Genomic DNA, 12,128 nt, shown 5'->3' with positions numbered 1-12,128 from the left:
ATCCTATGTGGCGATTTTAATGCAAGAATGGGCCTTATACCAGAGATAATTCTACAAACCCCAGAGGAAGTACGATATATAGATGGTTACAAGAACACAATTTCATTTTATGGAAACAGCACCTTGCATATGAAAAACTCACCTTTATAGCACACCAAGATAGCAGCATGATAGATTTCTTCATAGTCGATACTGAACTATGTAACCTTTCTTTAACGATATGGGAAGATCTTTTTTTTTTGGATTCTGCACACCAGATGATATCTTTCTTATATCATCCCAGCATATTACCAGAAGCCCACAGTCAACAACCACGTACCATTTGGAGACTCACAAATTTGCAGGATGCTAAAACAAGGAATCAATCTATTCAAAGTTTTCAAAATGCAACCAATAACATATCCATGTCGATCGAAAACAGTAACCAACAGCCTCAAGGTCAACAGTCAGCAAGATATTTTATTGAAAAACTAAATGATGACATTTGCCAAGCAATATATAGATATCACTGAATAACATATGTTGACACCTATGCCAACAAAACAACCCATCAAAGGACTTTTGGACAGCGGAAATGAGACAAACATACAAGACTAGAGAATATTACTATAGGAAATGACGTAAAGCATACTGTCTGAATAAACTCCATTCCTGGTGACAACATCAACAAGCACGTACAAAGCTGAGGCGTCTTGTCCAACAACGACGTCGAGAAAACTGGCGTAGGCTCTGTCATCAGATGGCAATTGGGGAGTACACAAAAGCTATTTCTAAGCTCAGTCGTATCCGTAAACATTGCGCCCTATGACCTACGTTTTCTACACCTCAAGGTCCTCAGCATGCTGCAGGCATAATGGCTTCACATCTAGAGAATATCTTTTCGGGAAAACTACAAATAGAAGTACAAAGAAACAATATTTATAATCCAATTCTGCCCTTTGAGATAGAGTGCCCAGTTACTGCAGAGGATATCCAAGAAACCATTAGAAAACTTACCAACAAAGAAAGCATTTAGCATAGATCACATCCGGAATGAAATGATACGATCTATACAACCTCTACTGACATCATTCCTTTTTTCGCTCTTCCGTTTGTGCCGGATGTGGTCTTACACTCCACAATCTTGGCGTGTTGCTCAAGTTGTCCCGATATATAAAAAAGGCTCCACTGACGATCCGAATAATTACCGATCTATCAGCCTGACTTCTATCTTTAGAAAGATCTTGGAACGTTGCATACAATACAGCTTGCAAACTAATGGATCTCTACTTGACATTGCACAAGGCGGCTTTAGATAATCTTGTGGTGCGACAGACCAAGCCCTTTGCCTTGCAGAAATCTGCCATATACTGCGTTCATATTTTCATAGCAAGCCCGTTTTAGCCCTTCTGGATATAAAATCCGCCTATGATATTGTCGACAGGAACTATATATGGGAGGCCTTACAGCTTTGTATATCACCTCCACTCCTAGATCTTTTACGCAACTTGCTTGACAAAGTCCAGATAGAAGTACTCCTCTCAAATGCAACTTCTAGGCCTTTCTATCCAAAGACTGGAGCACTCTAAGGGTTCATCCTCTCGCCCTACCTTTACTCGGTATATATTAATCAACTTCCTGTATATCTACGCCATCAAACTATAAAGGATGCTACACCACCATGACAGTTAGCGCCACTCTTGAATTGCTTACTTTATGCGGGCGACGTAGCTCTAATAGCCAACAGCTCAACAATGGTTTGACTTACTACGAAACTGTGAGGAAAACAGTATTCAAATGAGATACCGGCGGAATCACTCAAAATGTGTCATCTTGGATAACCAACCACAAATAATAGAATATGCGATCTATGACCAAGTTCTACCGTAAGCGACAACTTTTACTTACCTAGGAATACCCTTCAAACCAGGCGGACACCTTGATCTGGAGAAGCTTGTTCAAAGCAACATTTTCAAAGCCATGTCTACGATGAATATCCTATCTTCTATTGGGGTAAACCCATCAGGATTCTCCAAGCTCCTATGCTCTCGATTTTATGCTCAAATAGTTCGGCCACAAATGGAATATGGCATAGCTATCAACTGCTTCAATCACACTCAGCTGAAAATTTTAGAGGAGGTACAAGACAAATGTATATGTACGATCTACAGTGCGTCTAGAAAAACATCTACCAAGGTGATGCTCCATTTGGCTAAGTTACCCACAATGAGAGAAAGAGTAGCTATCCTGCAAGCCCAATTCCTCTTTCGTTCATTATCTTTGCTGTGGACACACTGCTGTATCGCTTAATGTCACACATACAGTATACAAGAGGTCATCAATGGTATAGACTATCAAAAACTGCTCTGTGGAGACTGATGCCGCCGACAATAACCGACTTAGATACCCGAGACTTTAGAGCAATAAAAAAGAAATTCCTCCGCTCTAACCTTGAAAAACAGATCCAAGGCAAGAACCTCAGATTACTATCCAGCTGTCGATAAACAATCGCTCTCAACCCTATCTTGTGGCTACCAATGCCTCATGAACAAAGAAATCAATGTATACGATGGTGCCTTGGTTGGTTGTCAGATGGGGCTCTCAAACCCTGCCCTCGACATCCCAACAACAACCTGTCAAGATGTCACGTCATCAGCTGCCTAAATATGCATCACCGTCTCTGTATGCCTGAAGCAATAGCTGATCCTATATCTTTCCTTTTGAATATGCTTCCGACACGCACATTTGTTCCCTCTAGTATTGCTCTGTCCTGGACCTGTCGATGTTCCGTTATATGTTCTATCCTCCATGAATTAGATCAACTACAACACTATACAACCATCCCATGCAAGACACCTCGTGGCCAAAAATTAATTGAATGGCTGAAACAATTTAATTAACTTCGTATGTTTCTCTATGCATCCTACTTTCCTTTCTCATTTTTTACCCTTGATCCCGAAGGGTTTTTTTTCTAAACATCAAACTTCCAAACGGATTGATCTCGTCCGGGCAGACACTTATTTGCTTTATTTTTTAGCGCTCAATTGGACCTTACAAAAAAAATTATGCTTAAACAAAAACAAATGTCGTTTTGCCAAAAATAATTGTTCACATTTACACATCTTGGCGTTCCATTCAAACCAGGTGGATAGTTTGATCCAGAGGAACTCACTCGACGTAACATACAAAAGGCTCTTGCCATGATGAATATCCTGTCACCCATTGGTATAAATCCCTCTGGTTTCTCCAAGCTTCTCTCAACTAGATTCTACACATATATCGTACGTCCGTAGTTAGAATACGGTCTGGCCATCAACCGCTTCACAAGCTCTCAACTCCATGCTCTTGAAGAAGTACAAGACATCTATATTCGACGAATTTACGGTGCTCGAGGAAAGACATCCACTAAAATGATGCTCCACCTATCTAGACTACCTCCAATCTCATAACGGATCAGTATTCTGCAAGCACTGTTTGTCATTTACTCTCTACCTCTACCCAAAGATACATTGCTCAGTCGTCTACTACCGTATATTCAATGTACTAGAGGACATCAATAGTATCTCCTGTTTAGGACCTCGCTTTGGAAGATGGTGTCGTCCGCCACAGAGGGGCCCAATACTCGTGTATTCAAGTCTACCAAACGGCAGTTCCTGCAACAAAACCTGAATAAACGCCAGCAGAACCGAAACTCTAAACTACTTCCTAGCTATCTCTGATCTGTGTCTATAGACCCCATCATGTGGCTACCTATGCCCAATGCAGAACGTAGTTACTGTATACAGTAGTGTATTAGGTAGATAAACTTGATTCATATAATTAATAATTTGGATATGGTTTTCTAGTAAATTTATAAACATTAACACATGGGGTGCTTGTCATTATTTGTCAAAATAATATTCATAATTACTTACAAAGTGTCACTTTATCCATAGATGTCTCTGGTTCTGAACAATCATTGGCATAACCATGATCTTCACTTTTGTTTGTAGCATCATTTTCCTTGGATGTTCGGTGTAGCATATATCCAAATCGCAGAGCGAAGCAACATTCACTGCGAGTCTTTTGGCAGCTTCATCAGTAATTTCTTTGTTGTAAAAGATACACAGAGCATTGTTTCTAGAGACAGTTCTCATAAGAGGTATCGATGTAGATTAGCCAATAAAAAAAGAGGTTGGTCCACGAGAAAAAGGTTGATCAATAAATCAAAGAACGTTTTCTTCGAGCAGATCTTGAAGTGCGTTAATGGATACAATCAATCGTTGTATTTCAAAGGTCATGGTTCTTTCCAATTCTTATCAGTCTCCTCCGGTGGCGTAGGCTAGGTTCTCTCCACTCATTCGCAAAATAGATACAATTCCTATGCTCAAACAGTAACAGCAGCAAATAGAGTGTCCTTGTTGCATAATCATATTGAGCGTCCTCATATTAACGATAATTCGACCTTGAGCACTTTACAGACAAGAGTCTTCAAAGTGCCTAGAACGAAAGGCGTACATTTGATCGATATTTCGAACTGCAGAGACAAATATAATGACCAACAGAGTATGATGCTACTCAAGGAACAACATTCCAATGTGTATGCATGGGTCCTTTTGAATGACGGTCCCTGTCGTTATCTTGGAGTTTACATCTCTGAAGGACATGATAGTAACAGCATTGCCAATAATGGTTCGATTTTTCCAAATGCTAAATTGTGAGTCTTTCCTTAAATAAAAATCACTTTAATTTTGGAAAAGAACATAAAAAAGAAAGAGGATGAGCTTAGGAAAGGAAAACTGGCTGTTATTCACTAAAAAATCTTTGGATGAAGAATAAGAAACGCGTTTATTTCATCCTTACCTTACAAATTAAAGAAAGAGATATTAAAGCTAGATATTTTTGTATTAGAGCCCGTACAAAAGATATGTTTGCATAGACTCGCAAGATGGACATTTTAGGGGGCTTGTGAATAAGCAGGGAGATGCGCAGCTGTTTCTGAAGTCCGTGTTTAGAACATGTGTTGCATTTTTTACATCTCTTGATTTGGAAAGTTGAATACTAACCTAAGATCTTTTGATCCAATTTATCGTCATCACATAAAAAAGAAATTCTGAGCTCGTAAGGTTATCTAAACTTTATTTATTTAAGGAGGTTGGAGGAGAAGGGGGTTGTAGATGCTTTCTTCTTCCCCTTTGCTCTTGCTTATCATGAAAGTTACCTTAATTAGCAATTAAAGAGGTTTTAAATTCACACAAATTTAAGCACAGAAAATCATGTCAATGAGAAAAAAGAAAAGAATCAAAATACAGTGGCTCTACCCCCAAAGTTCGTTTTCCAACTAACCAAAGATGCTTTGGTCTTCGACTGAAGTTCGCTTCTTTTACAGCCCAAATTGCTCTTTTTTATTGGCCAAAGTTCGCTTTTGTAAATGACTTAAATTATCTTTTGTATCAATCAAAATTTGTTTTTGTTATCAATAAAGTTCTTTTTGATTCGCTTTTTTTTTTTTTTTACTATCTCAAATGAACAGCAACTTCTTTTACGGAGATGGACATGGCAACATCCTGAATGAGTAAGGTGATGAGGCAATGAAATTAGTGGAGGAAATCGACTCTTACAATGTTGGTACTTTGTTGACTCTGTCTCAATACCGGGCATTCCAAATTCGCTTTCCCATCGAAGCTACGGAAGGGCTTGACACAAGGATGGAAGGAATAGCTTCAGAAATAGCTTTAGAGCTAGAGGCAGGCAGAAAGTATAATGTCTGCTCTGATAAGCAGAAGGCAGTTTTCTATTACTTTAATAGCATCAAGCTGTGGAAGACAGCCTCTTCTGGCCGCAAAGCTCAGGTTGTGCCACATACGGCGCAAAAGTGGGAAAAGCGACTCAAGGAAGATCCCAGTTGAAGCATTTACGAAAAGCAGACGCATCAGTCAAACAGAAAGCCCTCGCGACTTCAAGAAGAGCACAAACATCCGCTGGTTGATTTTTCGATAACTATCCTCAAGCAACAAGACACGATGCAGTAGAGAGTTTGACATAAGTGTTCGAGAATTTTAGCTTGAAAAAGACTTCTGTTGGAAACTTCATTCTCTATAAATGCAGCTTGACCGTCAAGAGAGCAACCTTTGGCAAGGAGTAGCACTGAGAATCTCGAAAAACGCTATAAATAGGTTAAGAAACGGGTACAGACCACTGACATGAACTATCTTACGAGCTGTATTTTCGTAGATGAAGCTGATTTCGATATCAACATGAAAGCCCTAATGCTCGTTCAGTTAGAGGTACACCAGCAATAGTCGAAACGCCAACCACTCGTGCCATCGCGCATACTATATTGGGAGCTATAATAGCTCAGGATTTTATTTCAGTTGAGATCAGGGAGTCTTGAAAACCCAAGAAAGTAAAGGTTGATAGAAGCAGAAAGAGAAAGAAGTCCGTGTCAAAAAAAGATGCCAAAAGGAACTGTCACTGTGCATTACATGAAATTTATTTGTAAGACGCTGGACGAGTTGGGCAAGATCCCTGAAGTGAGGAATTTCTATATCATGGACAATTCACCAATCCATACCTCAGAGGATATCACCAAAATAATCGAGACTAGAGGCTATAGAGCTATACATCTTCCTCCATATTCTCCTGAGCTATACCCGATTGAGAACTTCTGGTCAGTTATCAAGAATTCAGTCAAGCGAAGTGTATTTCAAGAAACCGAAGATTTGAAAACTAGAATCAGCAAGGCTAGTGAAAGCGTCAGTAGAGACTCTTCATGACATCGCTCAGCATGCTGTTGAGAATTTCCAAAAACGCTTACTATTATGCTATACCAAAAAATAATGTCGCGCTTTTTAAAGAAGTGTTGCGCATGATTGTTTACCATTTTTCTTTTATTGGGTATTAAAAGGCCCGACCTCGCTCAAGCCAGCTTTATCCTCTGCGTCAGTAAGCCTCATGATACTTGAGTTAACAAGAAAGAACAAGTTCTCAACCGGAAGGGAAGTGAAACGACACTGCTTCAGTACTTTTTTGTGCCCAGATTCGAGCTCATTTACAGCATCTACAGTTTGCTTCAAGAGACACTATTGAGCAAAAATGGTTATTTTGATTGGTTTATTGATTTATACTTGCTGCTTACCTTCATTTTCCAATAGAAATTGAGCGCTTGAGGGAGCTGCTCAACCGCTTTGCCAAACTTGGTATCTGTATCAAAGGCTTCCTCCAGCCACAGCTCGTATGCTGGACCTTCCTTTATATATTTTAGGCACCATAACAATACCTTGGTGCCTGTTTCAAAGCAAAAAAAATAAGGTCAATCTCTGTTACATGTCAGTGTATGAATTGCGCAAATTACCTGTAGCATGTGCGAAAAGTACTTTGGAAAATATTTCGATGGAGCCGTAAGGAGACTCAGCTGCAATATTTTTTTACATGGCAAGACCACCGAAAAGATCTTTATGGTGATCGAATGAAGACTTAGTCTTATCCTCACATCCAAAGTGGGAAGAAGTCTCCAAAAGAACTTCGGGTTCGTAAAGGCCATACATCTTTACAATACTATCCGCTAGATATGGATTAGCATCGCCATAGTCTTTCATTTGTTTTTTCATTGCTGTTAGGGAGGCCTCCCCCATCCTAAACTGTGCCCCAGAGTTTGTTTCTTCTCCAACTGCGTTGGCAGCTGCTTTAAAAAAAGAGTAGATCAACAAGTCGTTGAAAACAGCTTCTCCGTCTTTCAGGTCTAGCTTGCAAGTGTAAATAGTGTGGCTATAATCATTACATTAGTATCGAAGTTCAATTATAAATATTGATTTAACTATATTACAAAGCTTTGAATATGGCCTCTAGGAAAGCATAAACGATTTCGTTTTCATCACCACCAGGCATGTTTTTCATATTTCTTTTGTATTCTTTTAATTTTACCAGATTTTTTAGAACAATTATTGGTAAGAAATCCAAAGCACTGTGTGTCTATACATCTTACACTATCAATAACTGAGTTTATGTAACCAATTGTGCAAGCAGGAATAGGGAAAAACTCATCTTTCTTCTCATCTATAATGCTTTTGGTACAGCTCTTCGTTCAACTTTGGTCTCCATGAGACAGCACAACCTATTCTGATAACATTATGGTATTCAGGGCTAACGATTGATTCAAGTTTGTTAGTGTCAGCTTGTCTCTTTTATGAATTTATTTGCTGTTACCTGTACGGATAGAAATTTTTAACGTTCTCCTTGTTTTTCAGAAATGCAACCCAATCCTTCCAAATACCAGATGCCTATACAGTAATTTTGAGTTGAGGTCAATCATTGTCCATACTTCTTTCGTTATATCTCCCTTCTTTCTTACCTTCTCTTTTACACTCACTTTTCCCTTCATGGTGAAAGACAAATTTTTTGTGGTACATCTAGCTCATACTATGTTTCCAGCTTGGTCTCTGTGGCTCTTCACCTAGCTCTTTTCTTTGACGTTAATCGCAAAATTTACCGGAAAATGTTGATCCGTTTCCCTTCTGTAGAATAATTATTCTCAATGTAATTTAGTTCACCATTTGTAAATGTATATATCCAAGCTATCAAGTCCGCTGGGCGTAAAAAAAACTGAGCCATTTGCTAAAGCGAAATTTGGGCTGTAAAAGCGAGTTTCAGTCGGAGACCAAAGCAGCTTTGGTTAATTGGAAAACGAGCTTTGGGGGTGAAGCTACTGTATGCCCGGTGATTGCCCATTTATGGTATCTTGTTATTCTTTTACTTGTGTATTCTATTGAATATCAAGGAAGAAAAACTAAATGGTCAAATATGGAATAGGCTTAACTATAAAGAAAAGAAGAAGCGTGCACAGTCACCAAACTATTAAAATTTCCCTTTTGTAGCGTCTGCTAAAAAGTAATAATTATATCAACAAGGTTAATAGTTTTCTTGAAACATACTTTGATGAGATTGTCATTAAAGCCTCACTTTAACTTATCTCAAATGTTCTAACCAGTCATCGTTACTTTTTTTAATAGTGACGAGGTCTTATTTTTAACAAAATTACTCAAACATTATGAACGATTACCCTAAAGTTTACTGGTTACAACATTGCTGCAATTTAATAGAACAAATATGCAGTAAATAAAACATGATTCCAAGAAGACCTGATAGATGACTCTTGCATCGATCTAATTCCAATTTTTGGGTAATGTTGTGATACATGTAAAAACTAGATTTAATAGAGTTTTATAAACATAATCATCTTTTTTTTTTATCTTTAATAAACAATAAATAACATTACTATTATTACATTTATTTTCATAGTCTCCCTCTCAAAGCCTAATAAAAATGACACAGAATAAATGACTTGATCTTTTCTTAATGAAATCATATGAATAGTATTCGTTTCAGGAAATAGAGAATTCGCACATCCTTAACCTATCACTTTTTATTATTTCCTAGCTTTCATACAAACATAAAGACAAGGTTCACTATTCATTAAAAGTGCCTAAAGGAGACGGCAAGTGATGATGTTTTTTGTAATAAAACAGGGAGTAAGCCTGATTATGAGGTAAGTCATTCAAACTCTCGTATTACAAAGGAGGTAGTATATGCATGGTATGAAACGCACGCAAGCGTGTGTGTGAGTATGTGTATGTGTGTTTGGAAAGCCAAAATTTACTGATTACAAAAGTATAAGTCTATTCTTGATTTCACAAAGAAAAATGGTGCGTCACAAATAATAAACAAAAGATCACAGCATTATTAAAAGCATAAAAAACCCATTTCCCTCCAACTTACATTGCATTAAATGATACATGCAAAGACGGTGTTTGTCTATATATGGAACATGTGTGGGAGTACATCTTGAAATCATTTTAGGGTACAAAAAAGAAGGAGCGTCTAATAAGAAAAAAAAAAACTTTAGGAACAAAATTTTACTTGCCATGGTCAAAACCGATTTTAACTGGTTGGATGATCACTATTTACAAAACGAGGCTAAATTTGTTGGAGATCTTCATTTCAAATAAATAGAACCGTGCGTTTTTTATAAAATTTATTGTGTTTTTACAATAATGGCTAAGTCAGCAAAGAAAGCAAAGAAAATTGAAAAAGCATCTATACCACGACCCTTAAACTGTTTCTTGTTTTACCGTCTTGAAAAGCAAAAAGAAATACTCGCTCAATGTCCAGGTGCTAATCATCGTGATATTTCCAAAATCATAGCAAAATGGTGGAAAGATGCTACTGAAGAAGAGAAAGAACCCTTTCGTGAACAAGCTCGTATACTTAAAGAAGAGCATTATAGAATGTAATCACTCAAAAGTTACAAAGTAGTCCTTTATTGACACATCTCACACTTAGGCATCCTACTTATAAGTATCAGCCAAAAAAGAGGAATGCACCAAAACGCCCTTATAGACACAGAGGACAGCTTGAAACATTTACCTCTTCTTCGGTTGAAAATAAAAAATTTATGGAAACAATCTATGATCATACCCAATACTCGGAACCCACGTATATCCAATCTTCTACGATGATGCTCACGAAGGATGGAACTAGTAAAACTGAAGAGAACCTTCATCACTCAGTTTACCTCAGAGAAGATACTCCTCATCTTTTCAATTCACCTTCAACTCTTGGAGATCATCATGTTTCCTTTGAACTTGGTTCACCCTCTACCCTAAATACGCCAATATCTTTTGAAGTCTGTAATTCCTTTGATTCCACACCTCTCTCTCCGGCAGATTATATTTTGTTTAACAGCATATATACCGAAAATAGTTCTACTGTATCAGTGGACCTTGAGGATACTAGTCCAATAGAACAACAATCTTTCATAAGCCCATATATTGTTCAAGATACTGAAAATTGCTTTTTACCAACATCAAGTATGTTATTAAATACATTGAACATGCAAGACAGTTTTACACAGCCTATGAGTTGCTTTGATTCGGAAAATATGAATACCGCTGGACAGTATATAAATGAAACCTTTGTCAACACATACTTTATGCAAACTTGATATCTTACACCAATCTATTAACTATGTTGATCCTATCTTTTTGTTTAATCAATCTAACTTCATGTAAATCTTGGATTTTATTATATATCTATGATAAAAAGAAATGTACATACAATACTTATGAAACACCCTTCACTTTTCCTGTTACCCTTTTTAATAAATACAAACTTATATAACAACTGCTTATATGATTTCTTCATTGTGTATTCTCTTTTGATGTACAAAAGAGAAAGGATTCTAAAAATAGTACTTTTTTAAAAAGATTTGTCTGCCATGATATCAACGTATTTCTATGCAGTACTCTAGTTCAATAATAATAATAATATAACATTGAATGATTTATTTTAGCACAAGAACAATCCGGTAACAACAGTAAGCAAGACGTTGCCCGATTACCGCTTCAGTATGTTCTTTTTTTTTACAAGACATGTATTGGGGATAAACTTGAAAAGTTCACAATGAAAATATTTAAAATACCTATGAGATCTACTTTGCTTGGAGAAGCTGAGCTTTGTAAACAGTAAGCTTGAATATATTTTATTAGAACTGTCGATTTAAATGTTCAGCTTTATGATGTCTATAGACTTAAGCTTATCTGGTCTATGAAGATAAGTTGAAGGTGACTTTCATAAGAAAAATAAGTATATATGATTCTTTTACATGTTTAATACCATACAAAAGAGTTTACTTATTATCAGTGCGTGTACTTTGTGAATCAATGATAAAGATCTAAAATAAAATAAAAAGAGAGGAACTCAAAAGAAAAGCGCAATACATAAGCCATATCATATGTGATTTTCCCTATTTTTAGTTAAATGCTACATAAACCATCCATAGTTCATGTCGAGCCTAGTAAAATTAGATATTCAATACAAATTAAAACGTAAGCATGTCAAAGATCAAACAGCAGAAATGCCAAAAGTAATCGAGTTGATGGACATAAGCATAGATGAACTTTGTCTGGAAGCGAATATGCAAAAACGACATATGAATATAATAGAAAAGTGAAAGATCGAGTCCACTCACTGTTTGTTTTTAGTCTGATTTTGCTTTTGTCTCGAAATATCTGAAGCTGAAAACCTCAAGCTTTGTATAACAACAGATATGAAGTTCTTTAAAACACAATCAATCTATTTTGTACAAGGTGTTTTCAAACGCAATGTATTATATG

The 12,128-nt window shown here is 37.0% G+C and overlaps 5 protein-coding genes across 5 annotated transcripts; 3 read left to right on the top strand and 2 right to left on the bottom strand.

Moving 5' to 3' along the window:
- Positions 1-818: 818 nt before the first annotated feature.
- RO3G_12694 (uncharacterized protein) lies at positions 819-1,018 on the bottom strand (the record flags this gene model as incomplete). The annotated part of the gene is made up of 2 exons (XM_067667278.1): positions 819-889; positions 997-1,018. 2 exons carry the CDS (start codon positions 1,016-1,018, stop codon positions 819-821), a joined length of 93 nt encoding a protein of 30 aa, XP_067523379.1.
- A 758-nt stretch (positions 1,019-1,776) lies between these two features.
- RO3G_12693 (uncharacterized protein) lies at positions 1,777-2,643 on the top strand (the record flags this gene model as incomplete). The annotated part of the gene is made up of 3 exons (XM_067667277.1): positions 1,777-1,865; positions 1,958-2,131; positions 2,442-2,643. The coding sequence occupies 3 exons, from the start codon at positions 1,777-1,779 to the stop codon at positions 2,641-2,643; spliced, it is 465 nt and encodes a 154-aa protein (XP_067523378.1).
- A 3,770-nt stretch (positions 2,644-6,413) lies between these two features.
- Positions 6,414-6,734, top strand: RO3G_12692 (uncharacterized protein; the record flags this gene model as incomplete). Its single annotated transcript, XM_067667276.1, has 1 exon — positions 6,414-6,734. One exon carries the CDS (start codon positions 6,414-6,416, stop codon positions 6,732-6,734), a length of 321 nt encoding a protein of 106 aa, XP_067523377.1.
- A 651-nt stretch (positions 6,735-7,385) lies between these two features.
- On the bottom strand, positions 7,386-7,845 carry RO3G_12691 (uncharacterized protein; the record flags this gene model as incomplete). Its single annotated transcript, XM_067667275.1, has 2 exons — positions 7,386-7,725; positions 7,784-7,845. 2 exons carry the CDS (start codon positions 7,843-7,845, stop codon positions 7,386-7,388), a joined length of 402 nt encoding a protein of 133 aa, XP_067523376.1.
- Positions 7,846-10,007: 2,162 nt separating this feature from the next.
- RO3G_12690 (uncharacterized protein) lies at positions 10,008-10,957 on the top strand (the record flags this gene model as incomplete). The annotated part of the gene is made up of 2 exons (XM_067667274.1): positions 10,008-10,243; positions 10,297-10,957. The coding sequence occupies 2 exons, from the start codon at positions 10,008-10,010 to the stop codon at positions 10,955-10,957; spliced, it is 897 nt and encodes a 298-aa protein (XP_067523375.1).
- Between the last annotated feature and the right edge of the window lie 1,171 nt (positions 10,958-12,128).

Source organism: Rhizopus delemar, genomic scaffold (genome assembly GCF_000149305.1).
Source record: "Rhizopus delemar RA 99-880 supercont3.11 genomic scaffold, whole genome shotgun sequence".
Lineage (NCBI taxonomy): Eukaryota > Fungi > Mucoromycota > Mucoromycetes > Mucorales > Rhizopodaceae > Rhizopus > Rhizopus delemar.
This window is presented reverse-complemented; position numbering and strand designations above follow the sequence as displayed.